A 21,563-nucleotide genomic window follows, 5' to 3' on the forward strand; every position below is an offset into this window, starting at 1 on the left:
GAAAGGAGGCAGATTACCTTTTCGGTTCCAGTGGTTTCTAATTTCACTTCAGTATTGCTGAAATGTGTCACGGTGAAGTGATGGGTCAATTACTGATGCCTTTTTTTTCGGTCCTCCAAAGGTCGTGGCAGTGATTCAGAATCAGATGTGACACAGAAGACACCTGACGTAAAACGAGACGACATGTCTGTCAGACGGTCTTCCTATAATGAACCTAAAATTTCCTTGCCCTTTAACCAATACCTACCCAACAAGCACAATCATACAGCTTATATGCCTGCACCCCTCCGAAAAAAGCAGGCAGAGCGAGCAGAGAACTATCGGAAGAGTTGGAGCAACACTACTTCACCTGTAGGGTCAGAACGCCCTTTCAGGTAGGTAATTGACATCATTGGGTTATGTTGTGCGAACTACAGATATTAAGTAACATTCAGTAAATCCCCTCAGATGTTTATTGATGCTGCTGTGTTAATATGATTCCATTATGCTAGTAGATATTTTGAGTGATTGCAAGCTGATGTGCTTAGTTCGCGAAATGCTCTTCTTACGTTGTGTCACTTCACTGTTCCTAGCAGTTTATTCTAGTGACTGAGGGGAAAACATTTATATGTTCTCCCCCCATTGAAAATGGTTCATTGCCACCTTCATGAATTCTGAACTGCAAGGCATGAAATCAGTGGATTTGGACTTGGAAATTGTTGAATTGTGATAAGGTTAAAGTAGGTCCGCCAAGTAAATTTTATTGTTACAGATTTGGATGTACTCAGCCTTGCCCAGCTTGTTTGAGTAAAGTTCCCAAATAACAGCAAATCATCATGGTCTGTTGTTCTTCAAAGAAATGTTTGTAATATTTATTCAGATTTGGTGAAAGAGATCTGCCTTTAAATTAAAAGTTCTAAATTTGTGTTGCATGATGTAGCATTTTAGAATTTCTGCTCTGGCTAGACTTAAACCCATTAAACACAGAAGCAGAATTAGGTCATTTGGCCTATCGAGTCTGCTTCGTTATTTCATCATGGCTGATCCATTTCCCTCTCAACCCCATTCTCCTACCTTCTCCCTGTAATCTTTCATCCCTTGACTAATCAGGAACCTATCATCCTCTGCCTTAAATTCACTGAATGACCTCACCTCCACAGCCAACTGTGACAATGAATTCCACAGATTCACCATCCTCTGGTTAAAGAAATTCCTCCTCGTCTGTGTTCTAAATGATGTCCTCCTATTTTGAGGCTGTGCCCTCTGGTCTTAGACTCCCCCACTAAAGGAAACATCCATTTCACATCCAGTCTATCTAGTCCTTTCAACATTTGAGAAGTTGAAATCCCTCTCATTCTGGTGAGTACAGGCCCAGAGCCTTCAATTGCTGCTTATATGATAACCCTTTATTTCCAGAATCATCCTCACCAGTGCCTTATACAGCCGTCTCTGAACCCTCTTCAGTGTCAGCACTTCCTTTCTTCAATAAGGGGCCTAAAACTGCTCAGAATATTCCAAGTGAGGCCTCACCAGTGCCTTATTCAGCCGCATATTACATCCCTGCTTTTATATTCTAGTCCTATTGAAATGAATGCTAATATTGCATTAACCTTTAGGGAACTCTACACAAGGGCTCCCAAATCCCTTTGCGCCTCAGATTTTTGAATTTTTTCCATTTAAATAGCCTGTGCTTTTATTCTTTCTATCAAATTGCATGACCATACACTTCCCAACACTATGTTCCATCTGCCACCTCTTTGACCATTCTCCTAAAATGTCTGTTCTTTTGCAGCCTCTCTGCTTCCTCAACACTATCTGCCCCTCCACCTATCTTTATGTCAGCCACAAAGCCATCAAGTTCATCATCCAAATCATTGACATACAATGTAAAAAGAAGTGGTTCCAACACTGGCCCTGTGGAACACCACTAGTCACTGGCAGCCAATACAAAAAGGACTCTTGATTCTCATTCTTTGCCTCCTGCCGATTAGCCAGTGCTCTCACCATTCCAGTATCTTTGCTGTAATACCCTGCGCTGTTATCTTGTTAGCAGCCTCATGTGCAACACTTTGTCAAGGCCATCTGAAAATCCAAGTAAACAACATCCAACGATTCTTCATTGTCTATCTTTGCTTGTTAAACATAGAAACATAGAAAAGAGGTGCAGGAGTAGGCCATTCAGCCCTTCGAGCCTGCACCGCCATTCAATATGATCATGGCTGATCATCCGAATCAGAACCCTGTACCTGCTTTCTCTCCATACCCCCTGATCCCTTTAGCCACAAGGACCATATCTAACTTCCTCTTAAATACAGCCAATGAACTGCCCTCAACTGTTTCTTGTGGCAGAGAATTCCACAGATTCACCACTCTCTGTGTGAAGAAGTTTTTCCTCATCTCGGTCCTAAAAGGCTTCCCCTTTATCCTTAAACTGTGACCCCTCGTTCTGGACTTCCCCAACATCGGAAACAATCTTCCTGTTTCTAGCCTGTCCAATCCCTTTAGAATTTTATGCGTTTCAATAAGATCCCCCCTCAGTCTTCTAAATTCCAGTGAGTAATAGCCTAGTCGATCCAGTCTTTCTTCATATGAAAGTCCTGCCATCCTAGGAATCAATCTGGTGAACCTTCTCTGTACTTCCTCTATGACAAGAATGTCTTTCCGCAGATTAGGGGACCAGAACTGCACACAATATTCTAGGTGCAGTCTCACCAAGGCCTTGTACAACTGCAGTAGAACCTCCCTGCTCTTGTACTCAAATCCTTTTGCAATGAATGCCAACATACCATTTGCCTTTTTCACCGCCTGCTGTACCTACATGCCCACCTTCAATGACTGGTGTACAATGACACCCAGGTCTCGTTGCATCTCCCCTTTTCCTAATCGGCCACTGTTCAGATAATAACCTGTTTTCCTGTTCTTGCAACCAAAGTGGATAACCTCACATTTATCCACATTAAATTGCATCTGCCATGAATTTGCCCACTCACCTAACCTATCCAAGTCACCCTGCATCCTCTTAGCATCCTCCTCACAGCTAACACTGCCACCCAGCTTCCTGTCATCCGCAAACTAGGAGATGCTGCATTTAATTCCCTCATCTAAATCATTAATATATATTGTAAACAACTGGGGTCCCAGCACTGAGCCTTGCGGTACCCCACTAGTCACTGCCTGCCATTCTGAAAAGGTCCTGTTTACTCCCACTCTTTGCTTCCTGTCTGCCAACCAATTCTCTATCCACATCAATACCATATGCCCAATACCGTGTGCTTTAAGTTTGCACACTAATCTCCTGTGTGGGACCTTGTCAAAAGCCTTTTGAAAATCTAAATATACCACATCCACTGGCTCTCCCCATCCACTCTACTAGTTACATCTTCAAAAAATTCTATAAAACTTGTCAGACATGATTTTCCTTTCACAAATCCATGCTGAATTTGTCCAATGATTTCACCTCTTTCCAAATGTGCTGTTATCACATCTTTGATAACCAACTATAGTATTTTCCTCACCACCGATGTCAGACTAACCGGTCTATAGTTCCCTGGTTTCTCTCTCCCTCCTTTTTTAAAAAGTGGGGTTACATTAGCCACCCTCCAATCCTCAGGAACTAATCCAGAATCTAAGGAGTTTTGAAAAATTATCACTAATGCATCCACTATTTCTTGGGCTACTTCCTTAAGCACTCTGGGATGCAGACCATCTGGCCCTGGGGATTTATCTGCCTTTAATCCCTTCAATTTACCTAACACCACTTTCCTACTAACATGTATTTCCCTCAGTTCCTCCATCTCACTAGACCCTCGGTCCCTTACTATTTCCGGAAGATTATTTATGCCCTCCTTAGTGAAGACAGAACCAAAGTAATTATTCAATTGGTCTGCCATGTCTTTGTTCCCTATAATCAATTCACCTGTTTCTGACTGTAAAGGACCTACATTTGTCTTGACCAATCTTTTTCTTTTCACGTATCTATAAAAGCTTTTACAGTCAGTTTTTATGTTCCCTGCCAGCTTTCTCTCATAATCTTTTTTCCCTTTCCTAATTAAGTCCTTTGTCCTCCTCTGCTGGTCTCTGAATTTCTCCCAGTCCTCAGGTGTCCCACTTTTTTTTTGCTAATTTATATGTTTCTTCTTTGGACTTGATACTATCCCTAATTTCCCCTGTCAGCCACGGGTGCACTACCTTCCCTGGTTTATTCTTTTGCCAAACTGGGATGAACAATTGTTGTAGTTCATCCATGCGATCTTTAAATGTTTGCCATTGCATATCCACCGTCAACCCTTTAAGTATCATTTGCCAGTCTATCTTAGCTAATTCAGGTCTCATACCTTCAAAGTTACCCTTCTTTAAGTTCAGAACCTTTGTTTCTGAATTAACTATGTCACTCTCCATCTTAATGAAGAATTCCACCATATTATGGTCACTCTTACCCAAGGGGCCTCGCACGACAAGATTGCTAACTAACCCTTCCTCATTGCTCAATACCCAATCTAGAATGGCCTGCTCTCTAGTTGGTTCCTCGACATGTTGGTTCAGAAAACCATCCCACATACATTCCAAGAAATCCTCTTCCTCAGCACCCTTACCAATTTGGTTCACCCAATCTATATGTAGATTGAAGTCACCCATTATAACTACTGTTCCTTTATTGTACGCGTTTCTAATTTCCTGTTTAGTGCCATCCCCAACCTCACTACTACTGTTAGGTGGCCTGTACAGAGCTCCCACCAGCGTTTTCTGCCCCTTAGTGTTATGCAGCTCCACCCATATCGACTCCACATCCTCCAAGCTAATGTCCTTCCTTTCTATTGCATTAATCTCCTCTCTAAACAGCAATGCTACCCCACCTACTTTGCTTTCCTGTCTATCTCTCCTGAATATTGAATATCCCTGGATGTTGAGCTCCCATCCTTGGTCACCCTGGAGCCATGTCTCTGTGATCCCAACTATATCATATTCATTAATAACTATCTGCACATTCAATTCATCCAACTTGTTACGAATGCTCCTCGCATTGACACACAAAGCCTTCAGGCTTGTTTTTACAATGCTCTTAGCCCTTATACAATTATGTTGAAAAGTGTTAAATTCTCCAGGGAATTCTAACAGATTAATCAGGCAAGATTATCCCATGCTGACTTTGGCCTATTTTATCATGTGCCTCCATATGCCCTGAAACCACATCCTTAACAATCGACTCCAACATCTTCCCCATCTACTGAGTTCAGGCTCCCACCCATTTTAAAGAATGCAGTGACATTTGCAATTTTCTAGTCCTCTGGCACTATGCCAGAATCTGTTGATTCTTAAAAGATCATTACTACTGTAGTGGCTCCACAATTTCTTCAGCTATCTCTTTCAGAAACCTGGTGTGTAGCCCATCTGGTCCAGGTGACATAACTACCTTAAGACCTTTGACCTTCCCAAGCACCTTCTCCCTAGTGATAGAAACTGCACGCCCATCTGCCCCTTGACACTGTCAAACATCCGGCATACTTCTAGTGTCTTCCACAGTGAAGGCTGATGCAAAATACTTAATCTGTTCATCTGCTATTTCCTTGTCCCCTTTTCTATCTCTCTGGTGTCATTTCCAGTGGCCCAATATCTTGTCTCACTGTCCTTTTATTCTTTATATATCTGAAAAAAATTTCTGGTATCATGTTGATATTATTGACTAGCTTACCTTCATATTTAATCTCCCCCCCCCATGTTTTTTTAAAGTTGCCTTCTGTTGGTTTTTAAAAATTTCTCAATCTTCTAACTTCCTACTAATTTTTGTTCTGTTATATGCCCTCTGTTATGCTTTTATGTTGGCTTTGAATTCCCTTGTCAGCCATGGTTGCATAATCCTTCCTTTAGAATGTTTCCTCTTCTTTGGGATGTATCTATCCTGTTCCTTCCAAATTGCTCCCAGAAACTCTAGCCATTGCTTTTCTGCTGTCATTCCTGCTAGTGTCCTTTCCAATCAACTTTAGCCAGCTCCTCTCTCATGCTTCCGTCATTCCATTTCTCCACTATAATACTGGCACATCTGACTTTAGCTTCTCTTTTCCAAATTGTCTGGTGAATTCTATCACATTTTGATCACTTTTTCCTAAATGGACCTTTACCTCATTACAAAACACTGAAACCGGCATAGTTCAATCACAAGCTACTTCACAGTGCAATTCAGAGTCCACAATTTTTTTTCTCTAGGGATCCAGCATTCACTTGATTTACCCAATCAGTCTGCATGTTGAAATCCCTCTTGACTAATATAACGTTATCTTTTTTGACATTCTTTTTCTATCTCCCACAGTAATTTGTAGACCACATTCTGGCTACTGTTAGGAGGTCTGTATATACCTTCCATCAGGGTCTTCTGATGGGAGTTATATACAGACCTCCTAACTTGCAGTTTCTTAACTCAACCCACAGGGATCCTACATCTTTCAATGCTATGCCACCTCTTTCTAAAGATTTGATTTTATTTTTTAACAGCAGAGTTGGCTTCAGTTGGCTTCTATCACAACAGTATAAGAGATCATCCCTGTGGTTGCAGATCTTGGGGTGGCAGGTCATGATCTCAAATGACATCAATAAATAAAAGTTTCCAATGTAAATGGTTTGTGATGACCTGTAACTTATAATATAAATTAAGTGTTTAGGGTCTATTACATTTTTGGCCTTAATATACTGTATCTTGTATAACTCAACAATCTTAGTCACCCTGAGCCTATTGAAGAAGAACACAGTGAAGAATCCTCTCAGGGTGAAGATTTTGCTGAGCCATCATCTACAGTTACCAAAACTCAAGTGATTAATGATTCCAAGCCAGCTGAAAAGTCTGAACTTGCTCCAGCCGAGGATGCTGGTGGCCTCGAAAACCAGTTACAAGCTTGTCCAGTGGCAGACACTGAGCACAGAACATCCAAAGAAGGTGCAAGATGGGAGGGAAAAGACGAAGAAGAAATGAAGAAGTTGAAAAGAATTCAGAAAGCTGGTATCACAGTCATGCCAGCATCTGAGAGATACCGCAGGTCAGCAGTGTGGCGTAGAACTCTCATGGAGGTGAAGTAATGGCATGACATATCATTATCTTAGTTTTCTTTATTATCCCATGGTGGTCTGTGTGAATTTTGTAAACCATAAGCTTTAAATTAGAGCTTTGATAAATATTAAGCTGGCCAAAAGAAAATCTCAATCCAATGTAATTTGAAGATATTTAATTAAAATATTTTAACAATCAAAACAAAATTTAAGGTAATGATTTTGAATCATTGACCTGGACATGGTATAATAGGAATAAGTGATGTGTTTGTGCAACTACAGTATACTAGCTGATGCTCATTTTGGCTTTGTATTTTTGGACATGGTACACACATCAAGTAATATTTTCTGCATGACTGCATTGAAGTTCTTCAATAACATGCTGTGTGAATACTTCAATCACAATAGACTGTACTGAAGATGCTGCGTTGTACTCATCGAAAATTAGAGAGCAGGCTTACTCATCTTTGTATGCCATCACTAGACAACTAATAGTTTGATGGAAGGATTGATTATTTTTTACAATTTCGTCACGTATTGCAACATAACCCTGTCACCTATTAGTAAACACACTTTAATAGCACATTTTCATTTGGCATGTTTAGAACATGGTAGGCTTTTTGAGTATGTTCTCACTCCCTGCCCCAATCTGTGCCACCAAGACAAATATTGGAAATGTTAGTCATAGAAATTAATGAGGGAGTGAAGTTTATGTGCTCACATTCCTAAAGAATGCTTCGAATGAAAGGGTTTGGCAATAAAAATTCAGAAAACTGCCTTTAGTAAAAATAAGTATGATTACAAAATAAACAGGGAGGAGTGAGGGACTATCACATAAATGAACAGAGGATGTTCATTTGAGGTACATAAACAATAACTCCGTAAACTTCATGCTTAGACGGAGCTTCATCTGTAGGGATTTCATTCATGTTTGTTATACTGTTGACCACATTCTGACCATAGTTTTCTCAGACATTCACAGTTATATAACTCTCCACAGAATCACAAGTACCGAAACTATCCCACAGAGCAGGAGTTCCTAACGTGGGGTTCATGGGCCCCGTACTTAATGGTATTGGTTCATAGCATAACAAAGGTTGGAAACCATTGCCATAGAGCAATATGTAGTGTGAACGTACTAATTAGGAGCCAGATCTGGCCACCTGGCCTTTCAAACCCAGTCCGCCTTTTAATAAGCAACACGCACAAAATGCTGGAGGAACTCAACAAGTCAGGTAGCACCTATGGAGTGGAATAAACAGTCAATGTTTCAGGCCAAGACCCTTCATCAGGATGATAGAAGTATTGATTTTTAAAAGATTTCTGCAGGTGTAGCAACATCTATATCTGTTATAGGCTAGAAAGGAAGTGGGCAGAAGCCAGAATAAGGTAGTGGAGGGAGGAGGAGGAGTCCAAGCTGGTAGGTGATACAAGCTTCAGAACTGATAAAGGATCTCAGACCATTACGTCAATTGTTTATTCTCCTCCATAGATGCTGCGTGATTTGCTGAGTTCCTCCAGAATTTTGTGCATTTAAGATTTCCAGCATCTGCAGAATCACTAATGTTTATGTTCTGCCTTTTAATAAGGTCATGGACAATCTGATTGCAGCCTTAGCTCCACAATCCAGACCACTCACTATAACCTTTTGCTTAACAAGCATGTATCTTTAACTGCCTTAAAATAATCAAAGCCTCTGATGCCACTATCCTTTGAATAAAAGTATTAAGAATCTGAAATTAAAAAAAAAATTACTTCATCTCTGTAGTCTGTGACCCATCCTTTAATTTTAAAAGTGACCTAGTTTTCTTGTAACCACCTTGTTAAGATCCTATATGATCTTGTATAATTCAATGAAGCCACCATTCTTTGATCTACGCTGGTACATACATAGCTTATCTGATCCTCATAAAACAACCTGTTCACACCAAATATTAGCTAATAAACCTCAGAATTGCATGTAACACTTTAATATCCTTTCTTTAAAATGGGGAACCAAATGTTTACACAGATTCTTAAATTTTTTGTCCTGGAAGTGTCAACCTGTGTATCGTGACAAGCCTTATTCAAGCTATAGGGACATTAATCTTTTTATCAGCACCTACAGTATTCAGTATGTTATCCTCTGTGCAATTATCTATAAAAGCAAATTAACTAAAACTGTTTTACAAAATTATAGTGATGGAGGTTGAATGTCTTTACAATCTTGAAATTTGCTGGTGCTAGGCATGTATTGTAGGGATTCAATGGGCACCTTTAGGGTGCAGGAGGTGGTAGTAGCAAAGTGATATTAGTATGCACGTGATCAGTTTGCACCATAATTATGTACTAAACTATGTAAATCGGGTTTATTCAAGTTAGATTTGAATAAGGCTGCTTTGTTTCCTGTGGGGCCTTTTTGATGTTGAACTATTTCTGCATCTGATTTTTTGGTGATAAAATCACAGTACAAATGTTTGTCAATAACTAGACTGCAGGCTTCCCCCACAATCCGAAGGTAGAGTGTTCCTATTAAACAGCTTGTAATCCGAAATGTCGTAAAGCGAAGAAGCAATTACCCTTAACTTATATGGGAAAAATTTTTGAGCATTCTCAGACCCAAAAAAATAACCTACCAAATCAAAGCAAATAACACATAAAACCTAACATATAGTAAAAGTAGGAATGATATGATAAATTTACACCCTTATATAAAGTAGAAATATTGTAGGTATGGTCTAGTTTCACTTATCAAACTCAGGAAGACAATGAGCCAAAATCGATTTGGAGAAAAAAAAATTGGCACGTACACGCATACATAGGCGTGTAAACAACTGCCCGTACAAGGCTTCACGGTCATTGTAGTCTTTCTTGAGGTAAACACACATATAAAGCGGGCGTCTTTTTTTCATAAAAGTGAAAATCCTCTTTGGTTAGCGAAAACAGGTACTCATGTAAGTCTTTCGTAACAGCGAGTTGTCGTAAATTGAACGTTCAAAAAGTGGGACTTATTCAAAGGGCTTATCCTTTCCATACAGGGTAGTCATAGTTAAATATTTTTAAATGGCCAATTAATGTTTCTAGGCAATTTGTTGTATATATCCTGAGATTTAACATGGGTACTTGCATGTGGGGACAACTTTGTGCTGAAGCTGGGCTATTTCAGTTTGTTTCTATTACAAATGAGTTTTCTGGTGATTCTGTCTTAGGATCTAGGACTTAAGGCATAGCTTGGCAGAAACCTGCCTAAAGTGTCAGCAGGGGTTCTGAGATCATCTCCGTCCTGTCTGTGTGGCTGGCCAAGCTCCACAATGGACCAAATGGTTTCTGTGCTTTGTGTGACAGGGGAAGAGACATTAGAGGTACAAAGCAAAACTTGCTGAAAGGCCGCCGTGCACACCTAGGATTTGTTGATCAATTGCTTAACTTTCTTCAGTAGCTGGGGCTTTGGAATCTCTACTTGACCACTTATGACAGAGATAGTACATGTTTTTTGCCCCTGGGAGCTGGCAATTGAGGCATCTTATGATCCTAATTCTGCACATGCAGGTATTGATTTGCCATATGTCAACTTCTACCATATAAAGTTAGCATGTTGGCAATCCCAAATGATCACCACATCTACTGGGAAACTAGCCTTTTCTTCTTGCATTGTCCAGTGGTGAAAGTAGCAACAGTTTGTAATGCCGTTCATAAGATGCAATGCAGATAGGCAAGGATAACGAGGGTAAACTTCAAAGGCAACCAGCCTGACATTTCCAACAAAGGCATTCACTCCCAACCAGGTTCCTTCTTCTGTCTATGAAAGGGGGAAGCATAGTTTCTTCTACCTCCATCGTGCATCTTAGGTTCTGCATGTTCTTCTGAAAGGAACAGCGATGGTATTGTTTTGAAAAGGGGCTCAGAGATACAACCTTAGGGACCTGCAAAGATTTGAAATGTGGGTAACAATCAAAGTATAAGTATTGGATTAGGAATGTGTACATAGAAGTACGATTGCAGCAGGACTTAGACAAATTGGAAGAATAGGCAAAAAAGTGGCAGATGGAATACAGTGTTGGGAAATGTATGATGATGCATTTTGATAAAAGGAACAATAGTGCCGACTCTTATGCAAATAGGGAGAAAATTCAAACATCAGAGGTGCAAAAGGACTTAGGAGTCCTCGTGCAAGATTCCCAGAAGGTTAATTTACAGGTTGAGTCTGTGGTAAAGAAGGCAAACGGCATTTATATCAAGGAGAAGAGAATATTAAAGCAGGGAGATAATGCTGAGGCTTTATAAGACACTAGTCAGGCCACACTTGGAGTATTGTCAACAGTTTTGGTCCCTGTATCTCAGAAAGGATGCGTTGTCATTAGAGAGAGTCTAGAGGAGGTTCACGAGGATGATTCTGGAAATCAAGAAGTAAACATGTGAGGAGCGTTTGACAGTTTTGGGCCTGGACTCACTGGAGTTTAGAAGAATACAGGGGGATTTCATTGAAACCTACTGAATGTTGAAAGGACTAGATAAAGTGGATATGGAGAGGATATTTCCAATGGTGAGGGTATCCAGTTTGCTTCAAGACCCAGAATTTATCACCTATATAAAACAACAAATTGACTTGTTTTTCTCAACAAACTGTATTGAAGAAATCGACAGAGGAATACTTTGGGACTCTTTTAAGGCTTTTATTCGTGGACAAATTATCTCATATTCTGTTGGTAAAAGAAAACAAAGATATTTAGATATTGCTTTATTAGTGGATAAAATCAAGGAAATTGATAAGATTTATTCTGTGACTCCTACCAAAGAACTTTATAAGAAGAGAGTTGAGCTTCAAATGGAACATAGTTTACTATTATCTTCTTCAATTGAAAATCAATTAATTAGGACCAGGGCTCAATTCTATGTTCACAGTACTGGTAAACTGTTAGCTAATCAATTAAAAGCTATCTCGACTAAGCGACAAATTATTAAAATTCGCAAACAAGATGGTAATTTAACTACTGATCATAAAGAAATTAATAATACCTTTCAAGATTTTTATAAATCTCTATATCAATCAGAATTTGATGGTGACCAGTCCATGATAGATAATTTTTTTAACAATTTGAATATTCCTAAACTGACTGATGAAGACCATAGCCTGTTAGATGATCCTATCTCTATGGTGGAAATAGGAGAGGCTATCTCATCAATGAATTCAGGGAAAGCTCCTGGTCCTGATGGTTATACAGTAGAATTTTTTAAAACTTTTTCTTCTTTGCTCTCTCCTTGGTTATGTGAAATTTTTAATGATGCGTTTGCTAAGAAGAGATTACCTCAATCTTTTTATGAAGCTAATATCTCTCTAATTCTTAAAAAAGATAAAGATCCTACTTTATGTACATCTTATCACCCTATATCACTATTCTAAGATTCTAAGATTCTAAGATTCTTACAAAAATTTTAGCTATTAGATTAGAAAAAGTACTATCACAGATTATTTCAGAAGATCAAACTGGTTTTATGAGGAATCGGTATTCCTTTTTTAATGTTAGAAAATTGATTAATATAATTCATACTTCACCATCCACAATCCCAGAATGTGTTATTTCATTAGATGCTGAAAAAGCTTTTGATAGAGTTGAATGGATATATTTATTTAATACATTGAGAAATTTTAATTTTAGTCCTAATTTTATATCCTGGATTAAATTAATATATCATAAACCTGTTGCTTCTGTTCTTACAAATAACTATAGATCCTCTTTCTTTCAATTATCTCGTGGTACGAGACAAGGCTGTCCCTTAAGTCCTTTATTATTTAATATTGCATTAGAACCTTTAGCTATTGCTATTCGTGAATCTTCTAATATTTTTGGTATTACCCGTAATGAGAAGTTATACAAATTATCACTTTATGCTGATGATTTGCTGTTATATATTTCTGACCCTGATAGGTCTATTCCTGCTATTTTATCCTTGTTGGTTCAATTTGGTACTTTTTCTGGTTATAAACTAAATTTAGATAAGAGTGAATTATTTCCTTTAAATGCACAAACTTTATTGAGTGATAGGATACCATTTAAAGTTGTTACTGATAACTTTACCTATTTAGGTATAAAAATTACCAAGAAATATAAAGATTTATTTAGACTGAATTTTTTACCTATGCTTCATCAAATTCATCAACTTACTACAAGATGGTCTCCTTTGTTTTTATCATTAATTGGTCGGATTAATGCTATTAAAATGATGATTTTACCGAAATTTTTATACTTATTTCAAGCCCTACCAGTTTTTATTTCTAAATCTTTTTTTGATAACATTGATTCAAAAATTTCCTCATTTGTGTGGCAAAATAAAAACCCTAGGTTAAGCAAAAAGCAATTACAAAAATCTAAAAAAGATGGTGGTTTAGCTTTACCTAATTTTAGATTTTATTATTGGGCAAATAATATTCGTAATTTAATGTATTGGAAACTAGATTTGGATTCACCACTGTGCCCACAGTGGGTAAATTTGGAATGCAATGTGGTAAAGGGATATTCTGTATTCTCTGTTCTTGGTTCTTGTCTTCCTGCTGATTTAGTTAAATTTAATAAACAAATATTTAATCCTGTTATTAAACATACATTACGAATTTGGTTTCAATTTCGTAAGTTTTTTACTTTGAAAAACTTTGCTCTTGATAGCCCTATCTTACTTAATTTCTTTTTTAAACCCTCTTGGACAGATCAAGCTTTTAACATATGGAAAAGGAAAGGTATAAAATGTTTTCGTGATCTTTTTTTTGATGATACTTTGATGTCATTTGACCAACTTTCCAACAAATTTGAATTACCTAAATCTAATTTTTTCAGATATTTACAAATTAGAAATTTCTTACATAAAGTTTTACCATCTTTTCCTAATTCAACTTTGGTGGACTTTACAGATTTGATTTTTACCTTAAATCCTTGTCAGAAGGGATTAGTAGCTTTTATTTATAATATGATTATGAAGATACAACCAGAAATATCAGTCAGAATTAAACAAGAATGGGAAAAAGAACCGATATAATATATCAACAGATAAATGGGAAAAAATTTTGCAAATGGTTAATTCTTCTTCTATATGTGCTAAACATGCCTTAATACAATTTAAAATTGTACATAGAGCTCATAAGTCTAAAGATAAACTTGCTCGATTCTATTCTCATATTAACCCTCAATGTGACAGATGTCATTCAGAAGTGGCCTCATTGACCCATATGTTTTGGTCATGTCCCACTTTACATAATTACTGGAAGGACATATTTACTACTATTTCCTCAATTTGGAATATAGATTTACAACTTCATTTTATTACTGCAATTTTTGGCATACCAAATGAAGATGGTGATCAGTTTTCCCCTTCAATTAGACAAATGATTGCTTTTGTAACATTAATGGCCAGAAGGTCTATATTACAAAACTGGAAAGAAGTAAATCCTCCTACCACGTTTCAATGGCTTTCTCAAACTATTTCTTATCTGAGCCTGGAAAAAATTAGAAGCACTATTTTTGACTCATCAATTAAATTTGAAGAAACTTGGAGACCGTTTATTCGACATTTTCATATGAATTAATTTGGCCTTTTCCAGACCTTCTTTCTGCTTATTCATGTTCAGGTATGGAGTTCCGGAGTTTGCTGACACTATCATATACTTGTAAACTATTATTATTGCCCATGTTAGTTTAGTTTAGTGTTTTATTTTTTTTTAATATATACTTTTTTTCACATATTTTCAAATTTTTTTTTCTCTTTTAATGGTTATTTTTGTTTTTTTTCATATATAATCATATGGACTTGATTGACTAAGGCATTTTCTTCTGTTGATGTTTAATAGGATATTGTTATCTTATTATCAATGTGATTTCAAGTATATTGTACTCATAATTTACTCATTATTATGTTATGTTTTTTTATGTATATATGAAAATCAATAAAAAGATTGAAAAAGAAAGAAAGAGGGTATCCAGAACTAGAGGGCACAACCTCAAAATTTTAGAACAGAGGTAAAGAGGAATTTTTTTAGCCAGAGAGTAGTGAATCTGTGGAATGCTCTGCCGCAGACTGCAGTGGAGGCCAAGTCCGTGGGTATATTTAAAACGGAAGTTGATAGTTTCCTGATTGGTCAGGGCATCAAAAGATATGGTGAGAAGCCAGGTGTATGAGGTTGAGTGGGATCTGGGATCAGCCATGATGGAATGGTGGAGCATACTTGATGGGCTGAATGGACTAATTCTGCTCCTGTGTCTTATGGTCTTGTGGATTGTAGATGATGAGGTGAGCAAGTGAACTCGAAGTCTGAGAACTGAGGTATTCTGATTGTAACCCTCTAAACATACAAACCTGGCTCGTTAGCTAACTTGGCTAATAGCCACATGACTCAGTGGTGAGAAGGCGGCCTTTCATAAACATTATTTGCCTCGGATTGGTATGATCTGGGGTTCAACCAAACAGGAAAGTTAGAATGTTCCAATTAAGAAACATAGGTTGTAGCAAAAACTATGTAAATACTGTTATTTGTAGTCCAGAAATGATAGGTGGTACTCCAGTATAAAATTATAAAGAAAGTATATTTACCAGATTTTCAATTTGAATTGAATTGAATTGAATTGACTTTATTTCTTACATCCTTCACATATGTGAGGATTAAAAATCTTTATGATACATTTCCATCTGAAAGTGCAATGTACAATTTATGGTAATTTGTAATAAGTAGTTTGTACAGTAAGAGATACAACAGAACAGTCAATATAGTTTAGAAATACAATGGTGTCAGCGTGAATGAATCAGTCTGATGGCCTGGTGGAAGAAACTGTCCTGGAGCCTGTTGATCCTGGCTTTTATGCTGCTGTACCTTTCCCAGATGGTAGCAGCTGCAACAGTTTGTGGTTGGGATGACTCAGGTCCCCAATGATCCTTCAGGCCCTTTTTACACACCTGTTTTTGTAAATGTCCTGAATAGTGGGAAATTCACATCTACAGATGTGCTGGGTGGTCCACACCACTCTCTGCAGAGTCCTGCGACTGAGGGAAGTACAGCCAGACAGGATGCTCTCAAATGTGCCCCTGTAGAAAGTTCCTCGGAGTGGAGGGGCTCGTGCCAAACTTCTTCAACCGTCTGAGGTGAAAGAGGTGCTGTTGTGCTTTTTTCACCACACAGCCGGTATGTACAGACCACGTGAGATCCTCAGTGTTGTGTATACCGAGGAACTTGAAGCTGTTCTAAAGCTCAGATCCATTGATGTCAACAGGGGTGAGCCTGTCACCATTCCTCCTGTGGTCCATAACTAGCTCCTTTTTTTCTGCGACGAGGGAGATGTTGTTTTCTTGACACCACTGTGTCAGGGTGATGACTTCTTCTCTGTAGGCTGCAAACAGTAGGTTACAAACAAGTTATGGAAGATTAACAATGTGCACAGAAACATTGGAGCTCATCCTGGAGTAGTTGGGGGTGTATCATTTTACTCACCTGCTGGATTCACGGTTTGCGTGAAAGCACCCACCATAGTCCAGATTTCTCTCAAACACCATAGGACCAATACTCTTACCTTCTTGGAGCCATTCATCTGCACGAAGCACTTCTTGCAACAGGGACTTTCCTTTGAACGCCATTCTGCGGCATCTTTCCTCGTGCCCCAGCCCGCAGCTCCCACCAAAAAGACCCTAAACCAGACTACTGTCCTTCATAAATCTGCTCTCACCCACCACTCTCTGATGTTCCATCAGGCAGAGAGTTACAACTGGCTGACACAACATTCCTAAGTTGGACAATGTAGCTCCTCGTGTTTAGCCGAAGCCAAAACACTCTTACCAGCAGGACACACTGCTTTTACAGAAGACTGCTAAAGTAAAATATCTTACACAATAGCAGTAACCAGGGCATTACATTACCCTAGCACTCTGCCGAGGTTCGTGAAAACATTAACAATGCAGGCATGTCTCACTGGTTCCGTTCCCACTGTGGTAATCTCAAATAGTAAAGCTTTTTGCAGCCAGGAGTAGGTGGTACGGTGGGGTAGGTGGATGGAATAGGGAGATAGCTGCAGTGGTGAAAACTATCTCCCTCCTCTATCCGCTGCCTTGACTCATTATTACATCTGAAGACTTACAATCTCTCTCAATCCTGTTTCTGAAATATCTCTGCAGTTTCCACCCACAGGGTACCACCCATTTCAAGCTGAAGTGATGTTTAGAGACAGTGATATCCCACCTATTCACACTAACTCACCCCTACCCCTCAAACACCAACATGAGTTGCACACCTTCCACATTATAGTAAAGTAATAATTTCATTGCCCATGCACCCCCAAGGCATTCATATGAAGTATCACACCATCTCCTGCCGGTTTTTTTGTAGGAGGAGGTCCATTTTTTCACCGATGTGCCCTATGGTTTAGCCTCACACACTAAATGCCAGAGGAACTCAGCAGGACAGGCAGCATCAATGGAAAAGAGTACAGTCGTCGTTTCGGGCCGAAACTCTTCAGCAGGACTGAGTTTCCCTAGCATTCCCGTCCTTGCTAAAGGGTCTTGGCCCAAAGCGTCAACTTTACTTCTTTCCATAGACGCTGCCCGGCCTGCTGAGTTCCTCCAGCACTTTGTCTGTGTTTCTCGGATTTTCAGCATCTGCTTGTTTTCTCTTGTTTGTCTATGGTTTAGCCTGTAGTAATACTGAAGTGCTACTTGTATAGTACAAAACATGTGCTTTGCCACACTGACAGATGGCTGCATTTCATTAACAGTTGTGTGGAAGTGAATTCCTGTATGTACTTAGTGTAATTCTAACTGATTGACACTAACTGTTATCGGTGGTTGCATCAGTTATTACCCTTACAATTTGTTTTAGCTGTGAGTTGCATAACAAATGTTGAAGGGTCCAAAGAAACTTGAGAGCAAAATTTTCCAAGATTTTGCGGCATCCCACAGACAGTAAACAACTTTTGATAAATAAAATAAAAATTGCTGGTGTTCAATTGGAAGCAGAAGACAGAAAATCGCTGATGATACACTTCCTAAATTGTTCTCTGTATTCGAAGCAACCACTATGCTGCAGCATCTTGGAAAACCATCCTTGTGGTGGCAGAGTGCCAGAAAGCACTCGAGCATGAATGCAAAGTTAAAGTTATGGAGTATTGTTTGTGGAAAAAGGCTTGAAGGGAAAAAACATCTTTAATTAATACTGATGGCCGGCTTCTTGAGAAATGAGTGATGCTAACAGCATGGACTCTCTCTGCCTGGCTGTAAAATGTTTTTCATTCTTTTGGGTGACAAACATTCACCATCTTTTACCTCTGTGGTAGACAAAAACAGCAGCAAGAAAGCAGAGGGCAAAGCAGTCCCGATATCATCCTCCGCAGGGAGAATACATTTCTGATGAGCTATCAGGACGATTCTGAGTCTGAGGAGGAGGAACAGAAGTTTCCAGACCTTGAGAAAGATGACTTTGCTTTGAGGAAAGCTCAGCTCAATCAGTGCAAGCCCAAGGTTGCGGTCAATCAGTTCTTAACCAGACCGTGCACAAAGAGGGATCGAGAACTCTGGGCGAGTATCAAACATTCCTCAAGAGGAGCTGACGGAGCTTCACAAAGACAAGAGCAGAAAATGGAGAGGTGTGCCTTAAGTCACCTGTAAACTATATAGAGCTTACTACTCTCTATTCTCCTTTTCGCCTTCTAACCATAAATAGCCGGCCAATCTGGTACAAGAAAAAGTTCTCAAGGAAAACCTATTCCTTTTCTGGGGCAATAGTTTTGTCAGTGGGCTGCTGCTTCCTGAAGTCAGTAAATGGCCCAGATATTTCCATACACAATGCCATTTATTTTCTTTGTGCTGTGTGTAAAACATAATTAAAATGTAATTTCCTTATGACACAGAACAAGGCCATTCAGCCTATTGAACTTATTCTAGTTCTTAGAACAATTGCATAATCTCTCCCCCTCTCTCTCTCCCCCTCCCCTCTCTCCCTCTCCCCTCTCTCCCTCTCCTTCTCCCCCTCTCTCCCTCTTTCCTTCTCCCCTCTCTCCCCCTCTCTCTCCCTCTCTCCCTCCCTCCCTCCCTCTCTCTTTCCCACCCACATGCACCTATCACCCAGCAAGTCTTTGGGATGTGGGGGAGACAATAGAGCATTTGGGGAAAGACACACAGTCTCAAGGAGAACATGCAAAATGAACACAGACATCACCAGATCGTAGGGTCAGACCCAGGCAGAAGGAATCGTGAAGCTCAGTTCTCCCAGATTGCAGTAATTTCTGGGTTAGCCAATGCCACTTCAGAAATTTGGCCCAGCTTCTCTGGTCTGCGTGCATCAAAAGCGTGATTTCTGTCTCCGATGCCATCGAGGAACTCTTCTCAAAACAGCAGTGGTTTAATGGATGTGTTCTCTGAGCAGCTTCAAGCTTTGAGCTGGGAATTGCTCACAAGTAGATTCTCTTTCCCCCAATCCTTCAGGTGTTTCTAATCCTTCAGGCACCCAGATCTGATCCCTGACCCTGTAGCCACCAACCTTTCCAACCATAGCACCGATCCAGCTGCCGACCCACTTATCTCCAATCATAATCCTTGACTGATTGCCACTCGTGGATATGCTTGCTTTTTCTGGTCCTTTGAAACTCTGGTACTTTTACATTGTGGTGCAGGAGTCTCATGACCAAAATGCTTACTGGCTTGAGACACAACAACATTTTAGCATCCTTCTCTCTGTACCAACGTATTTCTTGGCAATTCAATAGATAATTAGCTTAGAAAGTATGGAGGAGTTTGAGAGAGAGGGTAACACCTAACCTCCTTCACTTGTTAGATGGATCATAATCTGCTCTTACAGTCAAGAACATTTCTATGTCCTTGCCTAGTCATTCAATGTATATCATTAGACATTTTGCTAATATTTAGATCTTCTTTGATTTGTCATGGTCAGTTCCACAGAGCAGCCAGATCTCCTGACCATTGGATTCGGTTTTTAACTAGTGGTAACTAGTAGTTCTTTCAACCATTGGGGGGTGGGATGTATTCCAATGACTTCATAGATGACACACACCAAAGATCAGATGGAAAATTAACAGTTCAGGGAGTTTGGGGCAGGGGAGCCTTAATATCAAACAGCAGGCACCATAATCATTTCGTTGGACTAGAAATAGCATCCTCCAAAAAGTACCATCGCAATCTGTTCCCGGCCACGTTTGGAGTGGCTCCCCTCAGCAAACTGCTTCAGTGGATTTTGCATTAAAAGTCTGTTTGAAAGTCAGAGCAGTGAGCCTTTTGTCATCCAAAAAGTGACTGTGGCCTCTTTGAAATATTCAACCACATAACACAATTCCTAGTGATCATCAGTTGAAAGTAACTTCTTTCCCCCCTAGGTTTGTTCAGAGATACGTTTAGTCAGCTGGTTCCATCAAATCCCTCTAGATTCAGAACTGGTTCTCAATATGCACATTTAATGGAATAAAGTCGTATTGCAGGAGTTCTTTGAAATTAATCTTCTTTGCAGAGAATGCAGGTCAATTTACAATTTCCCACTACTGTTTCATGTTATAAATTTAAATCTACTGCCTGGTTAAGAATTAAGTTCGTTTCAGAATAAGCCTTGGATATGATCGTGCTAAACTGATGCTAAAAATTCTCATTCTTGTAGATCAACGCACACGAAACGCTGGAGGAATTCAGCAGGCTGGGCAGTATCTATGGAGGGGAATAAACAGTCGATGTTTCAGGCCAAGACTCTTTATCAGTCTTAAAGCTTGGATCACCTATCAGCTTGGACTCCTCCTCATCCCCTCAACTTCCTAACCTGGCTTCCTTTCCAGCCCTGAAGAAGGGCCTCCACCTGAGATGCCAACAGGTCATTTCTCTCCATAGCTGCTTCCTGGCCTGCTGACTTCCTCCAGCATTTTGTGTGTATTACTCTGAATTTTGAGCATCTACAGAATTTTCTCTGCTTATATTTACTGCCGATGAAAGTGAACCTACAATTCTACAGGTTTTGGCTGAATACCAAGCTTTTTGATTTTTTAGCTGGGGCATATGAATAGGGGTAGGGTATTCAGCTTTTGAACTAATTCCATTCATTTAAATCATGATTGTTCTGTGATTCAAGTACACGTAGCTGTGGTATTGCTTAAATAACAAACCTAGTCTGCACCCCCCCCCCTAGAAAATTTTGATTAATGCAACATCCACAGACTTCTAGGAGTTGGTGGGGGAGCGGGGGTTGATTTCAACATTTTTCACTGTGAAGTGGTCAACTGATACAAGTACTAATGTCACATATTTAATTTTAAGAGTATGTCCTGTTGTTTGGTGTTCCTCCACCAGAGGAAATAAAGTTCCAAGGATTTTGAGCCAGATATTTAATTGGTAGTATTTGATTTTTAGTCATTGGTAAATTGGCTGGTTATTGTCATATGTACCAAAGTTAAGTGAGCATACTGTTCATACAGTGAAGTAGTATAAGGTAATAACAGAATGCAGAATAAAATGTTACGGTTACAGAGAAAGGGCAGTGTAGGTAGACAATAAGGTGCAAAGTCATTAGAATGTAGATTGTGAGATCAAGGGTCTATTATACTTGGGGACAA

The 21,563-nt window shown here is 39.3% G+C and overlaps 1 protein-coding gene across 9 annotated transcripts in view; it reads left to right on the plus strand.

Annotated features, from left to right (window-relative positions):
- LOC132404711 (LIM and calponin homology domains-containing protein 1-like) overlaps positions 1-21,563 on the plus strand; it is a 365,397-nt gene that overhangs the window by 255,263 nt on the left and 88,571 nt on the right. For 8 of the 9 annotated variants that reach the window (XM_059989090.1, XM_059989092.1, XM_059989096.1 and 5 more), the window contains exons 8-9: positions 122-374; positions 6,690-7,004. In XM_059989090.1, coding sequence (XP_059845073.1) covers positions 122-374; positions 6,690-7,004 — 568 coding nt within the window. The remainder of the gene's footprint in view (positions 1-121; positions 375-6,689; positions 7,005-21,563) is intronic. The other variant, XM_059989099.1, reaches the window with a different exon arrangement.

This window comes from Hypanus sabinus, chromosome 14, assembly GCF_030144855.1.
Source record: "Hypanus sabinus isolate sHypSab1 chromosome 14, sHypSab1.hap1, whole genome shotgun sequence".
NCBI lineage: Eukaryota > Metazoa > Chordata > Chondrichthyes > Myliobatiformes > Dasyatidae > Hypanus > Hypanus sabinus.